Source organism: Macaca nemestrina, chromosome 12 (genome assembly GCF_043159975.1).
Source record: "Macaca nemestrina isolate mMacNem1 chromosome 12, mMacNem.hap1, whole genome shotgun sequence".
NCBI lineage: Eukaryota > Metazoa > Chordata > Mammalia > Primates > Cercopithecidae > Macaca > Macaca nemestrina.
The window spans coordinates 13,685,612-13,706,248 of record NC_092136.1 but is presented as its reverse complement, the minus strand read 5'-3'; the positions used below and the strand labels follow the sequence as shown (position 1 = coordinate 13,706,248).

General features: G+C 38.1%; 2 protein-coding genes across 8 annotated transcripts in view; one reads left to right on the top strand and one right to left on the bottom strand.

The window, feature by feature from the left end:
* Positions 1 to 3,092, top strand: part of LOC105464629 (membrane-spanning 4-domains subfamily A member 4A) — a 121,342-nt gene extending 118,250 nt beyond the window's left edge. For all 3 annotated transcript variants that reach the window (XM_011712662.3, XM_071074539.1, XM_011712660.3), the window contains 2 exons: positions 171 to 272; positions 2,177 to 3,092. In XM_011712662.3, coding sequence (XP_011710964.2) covers positions 171 to 272; positions 2,177 to 2,248 — 174 coding nt within the window. In that variant the 3' untranslated portion in view covers positions 2,249 to 3,092. The remainder of the gene's footprint in view (positions 1 to 170; positions 273 to 2,176) is intronic.
* LOC105464631 (membrane-spanning 4-domains subfamily A member 4A-like) overlaps positions 1 to 20,637 on the bottom strand; it is a 356,637-nt gene that overhangs the window by 85,902 nt on the left and 250,098 nt on the right. The gene's annotated exons all lie outside the window — the stretch shown is intronic.

Here is a 20,637-nt window from a genome sequence, read left to right as displayed (position 1 = left end):
AGAAGTTACTTCAGCAGATCAAGAATTGGTCAAGGGAATGGCTGCCACTAGGAGGCAGGTTTCCTGACTCCCAGCCAGTGCTTTTTCTCTGATGACATTGTGGTTACTGGTAAATGTTTCTACTTGTCATCTCCATTTCTCACATTCTTTTGTTATGAGTTTTCTCCTAGGGTATGGATGGCATGGTGCTCCTCTTAAGTGTGCTGGAATTCTGCATTGCTGTGTCCCTCTCTGCCTTTGGATGTAAAGCGATCTGTTGTACCCCTGGTGGGGTGAGTATTGGCCTTCATTTGAAGATTTCTGTATTAGTTTTCTATTGCTGTGTAATCACTTACACAAACTTAGAGTCTTAACACAGAACACATTCATTATCTCTCAGTTTCCATGGTTCAAGAGTCTGAGCCCAGCTGAAGTAGGTCCTAGACTCAGGATCTTACAAGGCTGTCATCAGGAAGTTGGCTGGGGCTGTGGCCTTGCCTGAAGCTTCTGATTCTCTTCCACGCTAATGTGGTGGAATTCATTTCCTCTCAGTTGGAGAACTCATGAAAATGTATTTTATCTTTGAAACCAGCAGGCTGCTAATGCTTTAATCCTCTCATAAAGGGTTCACACAAACGGGTAAGGTCCATTCAGAATAATGCCTTTTTTGATAAATTGAAAGTTAAGTAGTTAGTACCTACACACAGGACTTGTATCTCATCCTATACACAGGTTCCATCCACACTCGAGAGAAGGGAATTACAAGGGGTCAGTGAGTGCCACCTTAGAACTCTGCCTAACACAATAGCTACATAAAGGCTCTTTTCCCCTTTCTGTCTACCTCAAAGTGCATAACCTCTGAATCCAGATATGAGGATATTTCACAATGAAGAGGACCCCAAAAATATTTTATTTTATTCCATTATCCTATTACAACAATTTTTCCTGGAATATTTCCATGAAATATCTTGATCTCAGACTTCTCTATCAGTCTGTGCCCACCTACCCACTCTCTTACCCTGAGACCTGCAGCTGATGCTGCTCCTGGCAGCTAAACCCAAAGAATGTCACACGGAGAGAGGAAAGTAGGGAATGGAAGGAAAGAAGAGACCAAGAAAGAAGCTCTAGGAAGAATGGGGAGGGATATCCTCCAAGGGTTGAGGTTGCCAGAATGAGGAAATGGATAGTAAAACCCCAACAGCTACTCATTAGCTTCATTACACAAAGGCCCACAGGCAGACAAAACCGACAACCAAATAATAAAATAATCATACATAATCATAGTTTGATGAGATGGTTCTTCTGGTGCCCTTCTCCATCATCTTGTACCTCTTTGTCTTCTTTTGAGATTCCCAGGCAACACCACATCCCACTCCTCTACAGCCCTTCCTCACTGAAGAGAGATTGACTATAGCACATTAACTCTAATAGTGGGTTTTGCATTGTAAAACCTGAGAAGTGAGAGATTCTCAGCAATTACCAATGATTTTATAATTTCATTGACCAAAGCTTTTTATTTTTAGTGGGTGAAACATTTGGACATGGAAGCAAACTCTTTAGTAACTTTCATGTCAGAGTATTTAAGCCTGTGCTCCCTTCGGCTCTTAGCATAGGAGCTGGGGAATGTTGTTTCCTAATCTCTTGGTGTGAATTCAGAAAAGCAGTGGTTTGGGGGCCTATGATAGCTAGGTCTCTTATCTCTTCCTGTTTCTTCCACCAACCCTATGTGACAATGAGTTTGTGGAAGAACAACCAGAACTTTTCTGAGTTTCACGATGATCCCTGCTATTCTGGGCCAGTGTGGTTTTTGCAATGCGTTATTTATAACCAGCAAATCATGATTTGGGTATGTTGATGCCATCAGCATGAACAACCTCGTTTGGAAGAACAACCTCATAGTTTTCATGACACCTTGGTTTACCCAATGTATTGTGCACTGTCATCCACATATAAGACTGATTTACTCACAAGACCAGGGCAGTGGTCATCAGCAGCTCGGGTCAAGAGCTACCACTGAATGTTGTCTCCTAAATCAGGCCTGATTTAAAGAATGACTGAGAAGCCCCACATGCTTGATCTTGAGAATGAATCAGAGAAGAAAGAGTAAACTCTGAGGATGATGACTTTATGTGGGCAGGAAAGGGGCACTCTGAGGTTATTTGGGTGACTCACCTATGGCATTCTGATTGTTTCACAGGTTGTGTTAATTCTGCCATCAAATTCTCACATGGCAGAAGCAGCACCTCTCACACCACTTAATGAGGTTTGAGGCCACCGAAAGATCAACAGACAAATGCTCCAGAAATCTATGCTGACTGTAACACAAGAACCTCACATAAGAAATTACCAGAATCCAACTTTGATACTGACAGACATATTGATATCATTATTATATGTAATCCAATTATGAACTGTGTGTGTATATATAGAGAGATAATAAATTCAAAATTATGTTCTCATTTTTCCCCTGGAACTCAAAAATTCATTTCACTGGCTCTTTGTCGAGAGTACTAGACGTTAAATTAATAAATAATGCATTTAATGAGGCAACAGTACTTGAAAGTTTTTCATTCATCGTAAGAACTTTATAGGCATTAAATAAGGCATTAAATTGGCAAATAAGATCTGGAAGCAGAAAAGCAAAAAAGGTATTGCTAAAATGAGGCCTCCATGCAAAACACATACTTCTGCTCCCCTGTATAATATTCCTCCCATTTATTTAACTTTTTTCTGCTCCCACCTATGGGGACCAAAGGGCCTTTTCCTTCGGAAGTGGAGATACGTGGCCATCTCCCCCTCCCTTTTTCCTCTCCTTCTGTTCTTCCCCCATAGAAAGTACTTTGAAATAGCACAGTCCATCCTTGCACGTGCACAAGCTATCATTTGAGTAAAAATATACATGGAGTAAAAATCACATTAAGCATCAGATTCAACTTATATTTTCTATTTCTTCTTCTTCCTTTCCCTTCTCCCACCTTCTACTGGGCAGAATTATATCTTAATCAAATTTGTATCCTATGCCATATATGGAAATGTGCAACATATGATATTTGTTAAATACATTTGTTTTTATTGCAGAGCAAAAATAAATAAAATGAGAAGCAATACTTTCATGTGCTACCTACTTCCTTTTCAGATGCAAAATGGTGGAAAGAGACTAAGTGTTGATGTCAAAAATACAGTGTGGTGCTAAATAATGTGGGCTTTCTAATCAGACAACCCAGGGTTTTTATCTTGCTATCCCATCTTTGTTGTTTACTACCTATGTAGCTATGAACATGCCACCACATTTCTCTGTGCTTCATATTTCTTTTCAGGAAAGTAGTAATAATATTGTCTGTCCTATAGACCTATGATACTTGGTGTCATATGATATGATACTTGGTATAACAAAGGTAGAAAAACCAGGACTCTGATTGGCACATATGGAGCCTCAAAGATAATGTATGTGTTATATCTTTGCATATAATTTCTTTATATTAATTATATATATGATATAATTACTTCAACATATAATGCATAGATATGTATTTTATATATCAAGTTATTATATTCAGCTTTCTTGCTATAAAATTATGTTTTATTTTAATGTCAATCTCATAATTATATTTATGACATCATATTTTTAATTTCTTGGGAAAGTTTTTCTTATTCCAGCTTTAAAATATATTATTTTGTATTTTCTTCCCTTGCTTAATAATTTTGTCTCTGGCATTTATTTTTATGAATATTGTTTAATATTGTATATTGAACATATTTTTCATATTATTGGCAATTAAGACTATACTACTTAATGTAGAGCCCATCATCACCTCACTGACATTAACTGTTAATGTTTTACCATGTCATAAAGAGATATTGGTCTATTTATGTACCTAATTCCAATCTTTTAATTATTGTGTATGTGCTGATATCTTGTTTTATTTCTCCAATATTGTATTAATATTTGACAGATTTTGGTACTCAGCATTTATTCCCCATTTGTTCTGACAATGACAGTCTGATTTCCTCCAAAAAAATCACCATTGTCTAATTCTTAATTTATGTACAAGGGTGGAGCTCACTCGACTCCCAGCTTCAGGAGTTGACCTGTGTCCTACATCTGGGAAATGGCAGAATTACATCAACTCAGCTAGAGTGAAGTTCTGTGGTAGCCTTGTGACCTAGGAAAAACCAATTGTGTGAATGACTGACACATTTCCAATCAAAATTAATCTCATCATTTTCACTTCAGTGACCAAGAAATGGTCTCCCCATCTTTCCTCTTTCCTGTTGGGTTTGGAGCTGTGAGGAGGTAAGTTTGCTGCCATCAGCAGCCATATGAACCCCGTGACAGACAGATGCTCACAGGCAAAAGCAGAACTGAGAAGTGCCAAGTGAAAGATCAGACCCTAATGTAATTCTTTTGAGTCTCCAAGTCAAGTTTTACCTGGAGTTAACCCGATCCCTGGGGTTTTAAATATATAAAGGCAAGGAAAGAGATTTATTCAGATAGTGTAATAACTGGGCAAAATCCTTCAATGGCTTCCTCTCTAATTCAGAATAAAAGCCAAAGCTCATGTAAATCCTACAAGTCCTTACATCACCTGATTCTTTGTTGTTTTTTGGATTTTTAAAATATCCTGACTTAAATCCTGATATATTGTTTTGAGAGTGCCTTCTCTTGGTAATAATTAGTGCATACATAATTTTCTTAAGTTTAACATTTATATAAGCAACCTAAGATTAGTGCATTTTTAGCTGTAAAAAGTTCATGCAAATATTTTGTGCTATTAGTGCAAGATATTATGATTCCAACTTTTAGACAAGACCACCTGCACTTGTTTCATGTCATGTGATTTGAAATTTATTCTTCATTTGGTTATTCTTGGTTTTATCTATATGTGACTAGAAAGCAGTAGGAAAATGTCCATGAGACTTTGCCTCCTTTTGCTACATTTACAATAAAAATAATTTTTGGTGTTTTTTTTTTTTTTTTGCTGCTGTTGTTGTTGTTTGAGAGAGAGGGTCTGGCTGGGTTGTACGGGCTGGAGTGCACTGCAACCTCCACCTCCTGGACTTAAGCCATCCTCCCACCTCAGCCTCCTAAGTAACTGGGACTACAGGTGTGCACCACCATACCCAGCTAATTTTTCTATTTTTTGTAGAGATGGTGTTTCACCATGTTGCCCAATTTGATTCCCTGTCTGCTTAATGATTGCAAGTGGCTGCTCTGCTAGGTTGAAGTTGGGCCAAGAATTACATTTGTAGTGGTTGGTATGGTAGGGATGGTATGGTTAAAGTTGAACTCATTATTGAGGGAAGTATCTTGGGACCGTGCTTTGCCTTGTAAATAATTGGGGGGGGGGGGGGAAGAGTTATAAGGTCTTGAGTATATAAGGTGATCTTATTGATAACTTCGAACTATAAGTAGTCAAAGCTCTTCAGGTAGATGCAAGATATTTGTGACTAAAAATGATTTTTTAAAAAACATCTTAATCCAGTATTTTTTTTTTGTCTTAGACTCATGAGGCAAGATGAAGCCTGAATTCACGCTAAGTTAAATTTGTGTTATCATATATTTCTGTCCCCTTTCTCCTCTAAAATCTAATTTCTCTTCTCTACCAGTCCTAAATATCAAAGATTATAAGAAAAGTAAGGATAATTAAAGGTTAAATAATATCGAGGCTTGTGTATTTTTTCAGCCAATGATAAAGAAATGGGCAATCAATAATGAGCAATTGGTTAGTGTACTATAATCAGCATTGCTGCAAAAACTGCTATCTATTGAGAAAACATGCATCCAACTATTAAAAGTAATTTATGTTTATAAAATCAAAGTAAGCTCACTCATAAATGTAAGAGAAGTCTCAAAGGGCTCATTGTTTTAACAGTGATAATAGGTATTTTTACATTTGAGGTTGTAAAATGATAATACTGAATACTGTATGCAAAGTCAGGGGGCAAATCAACATTTCTAACAGTGATGTGTCACCCTTACATTACTCAGTAAATTGGATCATAGACCATGGAACAGTTTGGGGAAGAATCATCTCGGGTGTGCCCAATGACCATTAGAAATCTGTAGTTTATCTTAAATTAACTATTTTTTAAATTTGCCATTTTCTACAACTCTTATTTTTCCTGATTCTGAGTCCTAATCCCATAAACTTGCAATACTCTATGGAAAGGATTTCAAGAGAGATATACTTTTATCTTTAATAAAACCATGAATTACACCAGAAGGAAGGAAATAAAGAGTTGAAGGTCACGGCTGTGGCTGCTGAAGTAATCGATGCATTTTATCTTAATACTTGACTAGAAATTTCCTGTATCTTCATTTCGTATCTTATTATGAATCTTCATCATTAAAATGTATGATAGCTTTATGGTAGGTCTTGAAATCAGGTAGCATATGTCTCATATTATTTTTCTTCATTAACAAAATTGATTTGGTCATTCTAAGTCTTTAATTATTTCATGTAAATTTTGGAATTACTTCATCAACTTTGCAACTTCATCAACTTTGCAATCCAAAAAGACCTTCTTGGATTTTGATAAAGAAGGTATTGAGTCTATATAGGTCTATAAGGGAAAATTGCCAACTTAACAATATTGAGTTTTCTAATCCATTAACAGAATATACCTATTTATTTATTTATTTATTTATTTATTTATTTATTTATTTTTGAGAGGGAGTCTCGCTCTGTCAACCAGTCTGTAGCACAATGATGCAATCTCGGCTCACTACAACCTCTAACTCCTGGGTTCAAGTGATTCTCTCACCTCAGCCTCCAAGTACCTGGGATTACAGGCATGTGCCACCAAGCTAGGCTAATTTTTTGCATTCTTTTAGTAGAGACGGGGTTTCACCATGTTAGTCAGGCTAGTCTTGAACTCTTGACCTCAAGTGATCCACCTGCTTTGGCCTCCCGAAGTGCTGGGTTTATAGGCATGAGCCACCACTCCCAGCCTATTTATTTAGGTCTTCATTAATATGTCTCAGCAAGGTTTTGTCATTTTCTGTTAACAACCAGAAGTTCCTTTGACATTCATTCCATTGATTTTTTTTCTGGTACTGAATTTTCTCAGATTTTTTGTTTGTTGTCTGAATACATCTTTATTTTACCTCCAGTTTTAATATTTTCACAGGATATTGAACCTATGTTACAGCTTTTACCTTCAAGTACTTTAATGATGTCTTTTAATTGTCTTTTGGCTTACATAATGGCTTATGGGCAGTCTGCAATTATTCTTACCTTTATGCTAATGTGTCTATTCTTACCCTCTACTTTTAACATTTTATTATTCATTTTTAGCAATCTAAATTATGCTTTGGTGTGGTTTTATTTTTGCTCATCCAGCTTGTGATTGATTAGTTAAGCTGTTTGCATCTGTGGGTTTATACTTTTTATCAAATTTAGAAATTCCAATGATTTATTCAAATATGTTTTCAATTCATTCTCTCTTCCTCTTGTTGGATTCAGATTACATGTTAGACCACTTCATATTGTCCCACTGATGTTTTATTAATCTTTCTAGACTTTTTTCCCTAATCTTTGCTTCAGATTAGAGATTCTATATCCATCTTCCAGTTTACTAACCTTTTCTTCTGGAAGATTTAATGTGTTGTTAATCATAGGCAGTGATTTATTCACTTCATGTATTGTGGTGTTTATCTCTAGAAGTTCTATTTGGTGCTCTTTTGTATTTTTCATTTTTATATTCTTTGCATCCATGTATTTCTAGGAATTCTTATGCATGATTATAATATATATTCTAAAGCACTTCTCCTTTGTTGTAATCTGTAATTTACAGGTCTGTTTTTATTAATTTTTCTCCTGGCTATTTGTTATTGTGACTTTTCTGCTTCTTGGCATGTGTAGTAATTTTGGATTACATGCTGGATATTATGATTTTTATTTGATTGAGTGCTCAAATTTTTCTTTTTTCACAATGTATTACTTTTATTTCTTGCAGGAGCTTAAACTTGAAGACCAATTTGATTCTTCTGAGACTTTTGAAAAGGCATAATACGGAGGGTGTATTAGTCCCTTCTCATATTGCTATAAAGAACTACCTGACACTGGGTAGTTTATAAAGAAAAGACGTTTAATTGACTCACAGTTCCCTAGGCTCTACAGGAGGCATGGCTGGGGAGGCCTCAGGAAACTTACAATCATGGTGGGATGTGAAGGGGAAGCCAGCATGTCTTAGGTAGTAGAAGCAGGAGGAAGAGAGAGTGAAGGGGGAAGTGCTACACACTTTTAAACCACCAGATCTTGTGAGAACTCACTATTATGTGAATAGCAAAGGGAAAGTCCACCCCCAAGACCCACATGAGACTTGAGTGGGGACAGAGAGCCAAACTATATCAGAAGTTTTATAGTTGTTGTTAATTGGGTACATGCTTTAATAGTAATTGACTTATTATTAAAGCATGATCTTTCTGGAGGTCTCTATTCTATCCCCCAATTGTTCATGGAAGTCTCTGCATTCTAGCTGATTGGAACTTGAATGTGTGTCAGCCCTGTGTAAGCCCTGGTAATCATACAGCTACAACTACCTGGCTAGTCTTTGACTGTATTTTTAAACTTTCAACCCATACATACACAGCTTATGTTAAACTACAAATTTAGAATACTTCCCTGCAGATTTCTGGACCCCTGTCTCTGCATAGCCATACCCTTTATGGTTCTGTTCTCACTAACTATAGCTGTCTCAGTGCCCTCAAATTCTGTCTTTTGTCGACTTAATTCAGCAATATCAGAATGGATCCCTCTCCCTGACCATCGTCTGGAAAGTTTCTTCATGCAGAAAACCAGAGCAATTATTATATTCACATTTGTTTTCATTTTTTCAATGTTGAAAGTCCTGCACTAACTGTTTCCCAATGTCTGGAAGCAGTTGTGCTTAATTTTTTCCAGTTTTATTTATAATATAAAAAAAATGTGTGAGACAAGTTCTAACTCTGACACCCAGGTTTGAGTGCACTGGTGTAATCATAACTCACTGCAGCCTCAAAATACTGGGCTCAAGGGATTCTCTGACTTCAGCCTCCCAAAGTGCTGGGATTAGAGGCATGAGCCACTGTGACCAACCCAGTTTTCTAACAGAGTGGAAGATTAAGTCTGGTTCTATCACAATTGGAAGAGCTGAGTTTCAACTTTTAAAAGAAGATCACAGGCTGGGCGTGGTGGCTCATGCCTGTAATCCCAGCACTTTGGGAGGTCCAAGGGAGTGGATCACTTGAGGTCAGGAGTTCGAGACCAGCCTGGCCAACATGGTGAACTTCGTCTCAACTAAAAATAAAAAACTTAGTTGAGCGTGGTGGTGCGCACCTGTAATCCCAGCTACTTGGGAGGCTTGGCAGGACAATTGCTTGAACCCAGGAGGCAGAGGTTGCAGTGAGCCAAGATTATGCCACTGCATTCCAGCCTGGGCCACAGAGTGAGACTCTATCTCAAAAAAATGTTCATGAACACAGATGTTAGCATTTTTATTTCATTTGTTTATATTTAAAATTGATTTAAGCATGCCAACATACGTAACTTAATCAAATCAATACTTTTAAAATATTCAAGCTGAAAATTGAAATACTGTCATTTTCATATGTTGATATTTTAGTCACCTTATTTTGGTTTCATAAGAAGCAACTATTAAAAGACACTAGCATATCACAGTTATTTTTTATTTAAATTACTTTGTGATATTTTCCAATGTTTTATATAGTAATATCCAGACAGTTTTAATATACACTCAAAAGTTTTGTTTTCACACCGTATAAATACAGGAAACATAATGAGACAAAGCTCTACAAATCCAGGGAAAATACTTAAATCTTTGAATTTATTAAAATATGTCTCTCTGTTTGAATTTTGAGTTTACTGTAGGAAAACACAGAAAAGATGTGTAACTTTCTTTTGATTGCCTGGTGGATACGAAAACAAAAAACAACTAAATTTGAGATATGGTTTGAACAAAGCTGATGATGCATTTGCTTTCCTGTTTGAATCTCTTCAAGATCAGCAACTTGTTTTTTTACTGACTAAGGTTTGTTGGGATTGCTACTGCTCATGTGATTCCCAGGAACTTAAGTACTTTCCAGTAACTGCGTGAGGCTGATAATACTAGATTTAAAAAAATTTGTCTTCAATAAGTACACTCTTTCCAGCAGAGGAAGCAATTCTGAAAGTTCTTTGTGGTTTCCCCTCTGGATCTTTTTATCATCAATGTCAGCAAAGGGTGGTATTTTCCTTTCTGTAAAAGGTCAAGACTGCTTGTTTTAATCCTTCTCAGACTCCAGGTACAATTTCACCAGATATAGCCTGTAACTTGCTCCCATCTCTTGAATGCACATTTCCAGCTTGGCCAGGAGGGGCTGGACATCAAAAGGAGTAGCGTCACAGTCTGGATGGGGCTCAGAACCTCACAGTGCTATATAAGCCAGCTATCATCTGGGGGTTTTTTCCCCCCTTAAGCCAGTAGCTTCAACCCTTGTCGGTTACTTTCAGTAACTGATTTTTTTTGTCTTAAGTTGCTTTTTTTCTTCTTAGTATTCTCTCCCATATTTAGAGAATAATGAAAGCATTCCCATTTTACCTCCAACTCTGAAGTCATAGAAACTGTGCCCAAAACAGGGTCGCTAAATGGCCTAAGTGACATATATGCAAATACATATACACAAACACACATGTGTCTGGAATATATATAAATTTGTATATTATTTGAAAATATATTAAAATATATAAAGAACTTGTATATTACATATAAATTTATATATATTTCATATCATATAGGCATATACTTTTTTTCTTACATTATAAAACTCTGGCAACATCTGCATGTAATGTAAGAGTCCTTATTTGTTTTGTTGACAAAGATTATCTGTCCCAGAATCTGGATTAGAAAATTTAGTTATTTAGTATTTGGTTGTATTATTTCAATATTTTAATTTAATTTATTTTGGAACTAGAAATCAGCCTGCAAAGTCTGCAAATTTTGCTTAGAAAGGTATCAAATGCATAAATTTGTTTTAGCTGACCTAGAAAATGGAGGGTTTATATTTCACTTTTTGTTTTTTGTTTTTCTATATAAAAGATATTTGATTTAAGAAGAAAATCAGTTCGAAGTCTTTGTAAATCTGATATATTCTCTATTCCCAATTGTATTGCCCAAGTCAGAGTCTATTATTTTCCCCAGGCAGATATTTGAAAAGACTTAACAACCACCAAAGAATGTACTCACATGAGGCTTTTGTCTAAAGGCGGAGAGTACAATGCAGCGAGAGAGAGAGTAGGCAAGCACTGGAGACATTCCACAGTGCAAGATCCCCACAGGCCTAACCAGACACATGAACCATGCCAGTTTCTGACTTGAACTGCCCACATCTATGCAAGAAACTCTCTGTATCCCATTAAATAGTCAGGCTTGTCAAATTCATTAAGCTAGTTGCAAGTCATTAGCAAAGAAACTGACCTTGGGGCTTGCTGAGAGAGTTTAAAATTATTCTAAACTGCACATTATAAATTCCAATGGTCTTATCTTGACCAAGAGCCAAGATTCATACATTCAGCCATCCCCAGGATGAAGACAGAGCTCTTAAGTACCTCTGTACATTAACTCTATCTCACAATATCTTCATTCAAGAAATATTTATTGAGCATCTACTGCATTCCAGGTACTACTGGGAATATGGAGTGAACTAACTGAGCTGTCTATGACCTCCTGGAGCTGACATTCTAGTTTTGTTCTACAGTTATCGTTCAGGAGGCAGTTTTAGCACATTCAATGCGAGTTCTCAGTTAAAAGTGAAAATGAAAACTTGGCATAGTTTCTAAACTTTAATGTTTTTATAATTAGCCTCTTCTCATCATACTGAAACCTCATTGACCTGCAAACTTGAGAGGAAATACACAGATTTAATCTAATCTCTGAGTTTTTTGGTTGTGTGTTACCTAGCAAAATAACACAAAACTGAAGAGAAGTCAAACTTACAAAAAATGTATGCCATATGATTTCATTAATTAAAAAGATCATGCCAATTAAACTAATCACAGGTATTAGAGGTTGAGATGGTGATTACTTTGGGGGTATAGTGGCTGGAAGGGAGCAAAGGGGCTGTATACCTTCCTAGTACTTGCTACTTTCCAATTTTTAATTAGGAAATAGGAACACACATGTCTTTACTTTTTGATAATTCACGGAGCTGTATGTTGATGATTTATGCCCTTTATGTGCTCTTCCAACTAAAACATTGACACTAAATCCCTGTCTCAGATTCTGTTTTCTAGTGAACCCAGACAGAGGGTGCTTGAGCTGACATCTACTATATTCCAGGCACTATTGGAAGTATAGAGTGAACTAATTGGGCTGTGACCTCATGGAGCTGACATTCTAGCTTCACTCTAGAGTTGCCATTTACAAGGCAGTTTTAGCACATTCAATGTGAGTTTTGAATGAAAAGTGAAAATGAAAAGTTGGCATAGTCCCTAAACTTTATTTTTTTTCCTTATCATTAGCCTCTTTTCACCATAATGAAACCTCACTGACTTACAAACTTGAGAGGAATAATACAGATTTAATTTAATCCCCGAACTTTTTGGTTGTGTGTTGCCCAGCAATATAATACAATAATACTGAAGAGAAGTCAAACACACACGAAAATATATGCCATATGATTCCATTAATTAAAACGCCAAAACCAACAAAACTAATCATGGGTATTATAAACAGAGACAGTGATTACTCTTGAGGGTGTATTGTCTGGAAAGGAGCAAAAGAGTTCTGTACCTTCTTCATACAAGCTATTTTCTAATTTTTAATTGGGAGTTAAGAACACATATCTTTATTTTTTGATAATTTATCGAGCTGGACATTTATGATTTATGTACTTTTTGTGTTCTTCCAACAAAAACACTGGCACTAAATACCTGTCTCAGGCTCTGTTTTCTAGTGAACCCAGGCTAACACGATGAAAATTAATTTTAAAAAAAGCTTTTCCACATTCTTATGTAAATAGATTATATATGAAGACATTTATTTATGTGTAGTATATATAGAGATCTGTCTATGCATTAATCATTTTTGCCATGCTATCTATGCAGGGGAAAATAAAACATTATGCCAGCTTCAAGTTTTCATTTCAAGAGAGGGGAGGGGAGGGGAGGGGAGGGGAGGGGAGGGGAGGGGAGGGGAGGGAAGGGAAGGGAAGGGAAGGGAAGGGAAGGGAAGGGAAGGGAAGGGAAGGGAAGACTTCCAATGCAGAGCTTTACATGACAGATTTCAAAATTCAACATTATGCAGTTTTTTCTTTACTTTGTAGTTCCAAGGAAACAGGACTGTGTATGAGGCTTGCTGTTAAGCCCTTTATAGACAGCTCTGCTTTTCTTTGAGCCAATAAAACACTACAAATTTAATGTTACCCAAACACCACCCTTCTCCCCAATCATGAAATAACCTCATCTCTTTTTTTGGTTGATTAGATGCCTCTTGGTTCTCCTAGGGTGAATTATCACTTATGAAAACAAGTCAATAAATCTGTTGTGTTTGACTACATGTTTGTCTTCAGTGGTGTTTATTAGATGGACATTATCATATGTAGATAATATTTTGTTTGACTGAACATACATACACACACACACACACACACACACACAGCCCGCATGCATATATTCCTGACATTTTGAAAGTAAGTGCAGCGACACCAGCAAGATGACCAACAAGAAGTTCTTAGTGCTCATCCCCACCACTATTAACCAAAACAATGAAGAAACTACTACATTTTGAAAAAAATAACCAAAGAAGAGCTCAGGAGTAAAGCAAAACAATAGCAAACATACTAGAGAGCACAGAAATCCAGATGGCTACATTTTCTGTCCCGGAAACACAACATTTTAACCAAGCCAAATAGCCACAGAGGGTACTTGAGCTGAAACAGTGGCAGACTTCCATGGGAAATAAGATCTTGGTTGAGTCAAGCAGTCTCACCCCTCAGGGCCTGAGCTAATGCAATGTCCCACTTCTGGGTTACTACAGTCTTGGCCTAGCCAAACAGTCATGCCTCCTGACACTTGAGCTAACGTAACACCCTGCCTTCTGAAGAAATAGAATATTGATCATTTCAAACAGCCATGCCTGCAAGGCCTAAGCTGACATGGTGCCTCACCTCCTGGGAAACCAAAACCTTCACTGAGCTGTGCCACCCCACACAAATGGCCAAATATGTACAGTCCTCTGCCTCCCTGGAACTAGCCACCAGGAATTTGAGCTGCTGAGGTATGCTGCCTCCTAGGGAATGCAACCATTGCTGCACTACTCTCTGCCTTCCAGGGCCCAAGCCACAGTTGCATCTCAACATTCTTGTATCTTTGCTGCCTACCTTCACTGAGCCTGGGCTACTTGCACCTCCCTTCACTGAGCCTGGGCTACTGCCATGTCCCATCAACCCAGAGTACACAGTCATAATTAAATGGTGCCTCATCCCATGAGGTCTGAGTTGGTATTGTGTGCTGTTGACTCCAGGACCTGAATTGCAGATGTATCCTCCTGTTTTCCAGGGCCTGAGCCTCTGGACCACCCATCATTCTCCAGAAGTATGGTGATACTTCACTCTACCCCCGAAAGTCACAGTCATAGCTCCATCCCTGGCTCTTGGGCCTGAGCTGCTGGAGTACTCCAGAGTCACAGACCTCAGCTTTGTAGGTAATCTACATTCACCATGACCTGGAGAGTGAACCAGTGCCCCAAGTCTTAGGTGGAAGTATTTTCATAGACTATGGGTCCAGGACCCTGGCTCCAAAACCACTCTAAGAGGTGGTAGTTCGTATCCCAACACTGTGTGGCCACCTGTGGACTGTGTTAGGCCCAATACTGAAAGAGATCCCCTCAGCTAAGATTCTCTAGTGTGAGGAAAATGAGTAAAAGAGGACACCAAAAGCCCTGTCACTGGGGACCCAAAGAACCAATGCTGTCACCATAGCTGCCACCAACTCCTGAAGCTTAGGGCACTTTGACACCTGCAGTCATCAATGATGTGGATCACAGATGAAGAAGCTGCATGATGCCTGCACCCCTGTGCACAACTGGAACCAGAGCCACCACATCCTGCCCAACTAGCACCCTTGGATCCAACTGCAAGTGAGTCTCTCTCTACAAAATCGAAGCTGTAAAGTTTGAAAGAGGTGATTGCTCCACTAGCTGTATCGACATGACCAGAGGCATCCAAGAAATGTGAAAAGGCAAGAAAATATAAAACCACCAAAGAAATACAATAATTCTCAAGCAACTGGCCTCAATGAAATGGAAATATACAAATTGCCTGAAAAGAAATTCGAATTAACAATCTAAGAAAACTCAGTAAGATACAAGATAATATATATGGGCAATTCAACAAAATCAGAAAAAAATTATATGAATGAGATTCAAAAATAGAAATCATTGAAAATAATTAAACAGAAATCATGAAGCTGAAGAATTCAATGAGTAAAATAAAAAATACAGTAGAACTTCAAAGGAGATTAGATCAAACAGAAAAAAGAATCCAGTAACTTAAAAGGAGGTCATTTAAAATTACCCAGGCAAAGGGAAAAAAGGAAAAAGCAGTGAAAAAATGTGAAGAAAACCTACAGGACCGATGAAACACTATTAATCAAATAAATTTTTGCATTATGAAAGTTCCAAAAGGAGATAAAACAGAGAAAGGACCAAAAAGCGTGCTTAATGAAATAACTGCTGAAAACTTTCTAGCTCTTGGAGGAGATATAGACATCCAGATCCATGAAGCTCAATGATGACCAATAAGGTTTAAATCTTGTAAGTTCTCACATTATAATCAAATTGACAAAAGTCAATATCAAAGAGAATTTTGAAAGTAGCAAGAAAAAAAGTGAGATTTTTAAATATAAGGGGATTTCTATTATGCTAGCAGAGGATTTTTTAGTAGAAAGTTGCAGGGCAGAGGAGAATGGGATGCTATATAAAAAGAAATTGAAGAAAAAACAAGATTTGCCAGCAAAGAATATTTTACCCAACACGGCCATCTTTTTTTTTCTTTTTTTTGGTCCCAGGGTACATGTGCAGGTTTGTCACATAGGTAAATGTGTGACATGGTGGTTTGCTGTACCTATCAACCCATCAACTAAGCATTAAGCCCCACATGCATTAGCTATTTTTCCTGATGTTCTCCCTTCCCCCACCCCCTATGCCCACCGGAACCCAGTGTGCGTTGTTCCCCTCCCTGTGTCCGTGTTTTCTCACTGTTCAGTTCCCACTTATGAGTGAGAACATGCTGCAGTGTTTGGTTTTCTGTTCCTTCATTAGTTTGCTAAGGATAATGGCTTCCAGCTCTACTCATATCCTGCAAAGGACACGATCTCATTCCCTTTTATGGTTGCTTTGTATTCCATGGTGTATATGTACCACATTGCCTTTATCCAGTATATTATTGATGTGTATTTGGGTTGATTACATGTCTTTGCTATTGTGAATAGTGCTGTAATGAACATAAGCTTGTGTGTGTCTTTAAAATAGAATGATTTACATTCTTTTGGGCGTTTACCGAGTAATAGGATTACTGGGTCAAATGGTATTTCTTGTTCTAGGTCTTTGAGAAATCATCACACTGTCTTTCAAAATGATTGAACTAATTTACGTTCCTGCCAACAGTGTAAAAGCATTCCTATGTCTCTGCAGCATTGCCAGCATCTGTTGTTTCTTGACTTTTTAATAATCACCACTCTGACTGGTGTGAGATGGTATCTCACTGTGGTTTTGGTTTGTAGTTCTCTAATGATCAGCGAAGTTTAGCTTTTTTCCATACATTTGTTGCATAATGTCTTCTTTTGAGAAGTGTCTGTTTGTGCCTTTTGTCCACTTTTTTTTTTTTTTTTTTTTTTTTTTTTTTTTTTTTTTTTTTTGAGACGGAGTCTCACGCTGTTGCCCAGGCTGGAGTGCAGTGGCGCGATCTCGGCTCACTGCAAGCTCCGCCTCCTGGGTTCACGCCATTCTCCTGCCTCAGCCTCCTGAGTAGCTAGGACTACAGGCGCCCGCCACCGCGCCCGGCTAATTTTTTGTATTTTTAGTAGAGACGGGGTTTCACTGTGGTCTCGATCTCCTGACCTTGTGATCCGCCCGCCTCGGCCTCCCAAAGTGCTGGGATTACAGGCTTGAGCCACCGCGCCCGGCCTTGTCCACTTTTTAATGGGGTTTTTTTCTTGTAAATTTGTTTAAGTTCCTTATAGACACTGGATATTAGACCTTTGTCAGATAGATAGTTGCAAAAATTATCTCCCATTCTGTAGGTTGTCTGTTCACTCTGATGATAGTTTCTTCTGCTGTGCAGAAAGTATTTAGTTTAACTAGATCCCATTTGTCAATTTTTGCTTTTGTTGCAATTGCTTTTGATATTTTCATCATGATATATTTGCCCATGCCTATGTCCTGAATGGTATTGCCTAGGTTTTCTTCAAGGGTTTTTGTAGTTTTCAGTTTTATAGTTAAGTCTTTAATTAACCTTGAGTTAATATTTGTATAAGGTATAAGAAACGGGTCATCCAAAAACTTCTTAAGCTGATAAGCAACTTCAGCAAAGTCTCAGATTGCAAAATCAATGTGCAAAAATCACCAGCATCCCTATACAACAACAATAGACAGGCAGAGAGCCAAATCATGAATGAACTCCCATTTACAATTGCTACAAAGGGAATAAAGTACCTAGGAATACAGCTAACAAGGGAAGTAAAAGACCCCTTCAAGGAAAACTACAAGCCACTGCTCAAGAAAATCTGTGAGAAGCCAAACAAATGGAAAAACATTCCATGCTCATGGATAGGAAGAATTAATATCATGAAAATTACCATACTGCCCAAAGTAATTTATAGATTCAATGCTATTTCCATCAAATTACCATTGACATTCTTCACATATTTAGAAAAAAACAACATTTTAAAATTCATATGGAATAAAAAAGAGCCTGTAGGGACAAGATAAAACAAATAAGGTTTTATCTTGTTAAAACACCCGCTTGCTGCAGAGATCAGCCAGAACCAGATGACTCTTTCTAGTTGTTGATTCCTCCTCCTCACAAAGAGCCCACACGGTTCACTTTGCTTAATTGTCACTTTGAGGACAATGTTTCTTCCTTTCTTTCTTTCACACTTCCCTCTTTTCCTTCATTATAGGAAGAAACTTCTCCTGTATGAGAAATCACAGTCACTTTTATGAAATAGCTTATGCTGAACATTAGCCCCTCCTTCTCTGGATCCCTTGAATGCTGGAATAGTTGCCAGGCTGTGTTTTCAACTGAGGACTTCCTGTTGCCCAACACTAAAGTATCCAGTGGAGATTATAAGAAAGATTAAAAGTCTTGCAAACATATGAATATTTTTTCTTTTCTATCCCAAGCATTTAAGACTTTCTTAGTACTTTTCTTAAGATAATATATGCAAAGGAAGTGATAAGTGGAGGAGGCAGAGGAATATAGTAATGGAGGAAGGAAAAGGAGATTTTGCTTACTAGCTTCTAGCTTTTGTTTTCCAGCAATCCAAAGAATAATATCTCACTAAAAAGTTTATGATACATGCTTCAGAAAGATGTATCAAAAGAGGAGGGTTCCTAGAGTACAGGGTATGAGGGTCATCATGGAATGGAGGGGGAAACACGATAAATAAGAGAAGGACAGATGTCCTCAGGGAATAGAAGATTCCCCTGGTCCTGAAGGAGAGAGTTGTAAAGTGGGAAATGAAAGCTGAGATGTAAATGGGACCTGGGAAACAAAAACTCAGATAGTTGTTTTGGGTCCAAAGAGTTAAGGCCTTCCTATTCTCTAAGGAGGGATCCCTAGAACTAGAAATGCCAGGGAGAGGGTCTTGCCCATGGACCTGCAGGAACGAGAGATATTTTATGGAGAATGTGCACAGAGAGTTGTATATATTGTTAGAGAAACACCAAATGTTATCTCTAACTTCTTTGTTGTCAAACATAAATATCTGTTTTTGATCTCTGCCACAGGAACTAGGGAGCACCTCAGATGAGTGCAGAGCCAGGAAAAGATGCATCAAAATGAGTAGAAAAAGTCGTGGTATTTTACTCGTCCTAACCTCTCTCACCCTGATACAGTGAGACTTGATCTGGAGAAAACACTTAAGTCCCAGCTTCTCCCTTAGGGAGGCAAAAGGAGTGGGCCATGAGTCCAGCATTCTGGGTTTCTGGGGGGTTGCCCAAGGCACTGGTTTCTGTCTTGCCTGACTCAGAGTGCAGAGTTTGAAGGCCATGTTGGGGGCCTCTGAGAACAAAGGCAAGCACCCTGTTTCCGCACTAGGGAGATTGTAGTACTATAGGCAGACACCAGGGGGAGAAAGAGGTTCCAGGCTCCAAACAGGAAGCAAGCACACCTCTTTAACTGGGAAATGACACACACAAGCCCAGAAAAAGCTTGAAGGGCCCCTAGAATCTCTAGCTATGCTAACCAATAAAGGTCTTCCAATGTATGAAGCCAGTCTGTAATGACTGGAGGAGGTCGGGTGTATTTTTCAAATGCCTGAATCTTAATAAAAGATCACAAGGCATACAGAGAAATAGGAAAACAGGGCCCAACCAAAGGAACACAAAAAATCTCCAGAAACTAACTTTAAAGAAATAAATATCTATGAGTTACATGATCTCTTATAGATATTTACACACCCATATTCATTGCAGCATTATTCATAATAGTTAAGAGGTGGAAGCAACCTCAATGTGGACCAATGGATGAATACAGAAAATGTAGTATATACATACAATGAAACTGTAAGCCGCCTTACAAAAGAGGAAATCCTATCACGTGCTACAACATGGATGAAACTTGGGGATCTTGTAACAGCCCAAGGGGTCCACTTTGCCTGCTGCCTAGACAGAACTGCTTTATCAAGAAAGAGGAATTAAGATAGAGAAAGAGTAATTCATGCAGAGCCAGCTGCATGGGAAACTGGAGTTTTATTATTACTCAAATCAGTCTCCTGGAGCATTTGGGGAGCAGAGTTTTTAAGGATAACTTGGTGGGTGGGGCGAATCCAGTGAGCCAGGGGTGCTGATTGGTCAGAGATGAAATCATAGGGAGTTGGAGCTGTCTTCTTGCACTAAATCAGTTCCTGGGTGGGGGCTAGAAGATCAGATGAGCCAGTTTATTGATCTGGGTGGTGCCAGCAGATCCATCAAGGGAAGGGTCTGCAAAATATCTCAAGCACTGATTTTACGAGCAGTTTAGGGAGGGTCAGAATCTTGTAGCCTCCAGCTGCATGACTCCTCAACCATAATTTCTAATCCTGTGGCTAATGTTTGTCCTACAAAGGCAATCTAATCCCCAGGCAAGAAGGAGGTCTGCTGTTGATCATCTTTGTTTAAACTATAAACTAAGTTTCTCCCAAAGTTAGTTCAGCCTACCCCGAGGAATGAACAAGGACAGCTTGGAGGTTAGAAGCAAGATAGAGTCAGTTAAGTTAGATCTCTTCCACTGTCTCAGTCATAATTCTGCAAAGGCAGTTTCAATCTCATGCTAAGTAAAAGAAGCCATCACAAAAGACAAATACTGTATGATTCCTCTTAATAAAGAAGTTATTAAGAAATAATTCCTAGGCAGCTAGAAAAGTTATAGTTTCTCAGTGGAAATTTTCCTGTAATAAGAAGCAACCCCTGGAACCATTT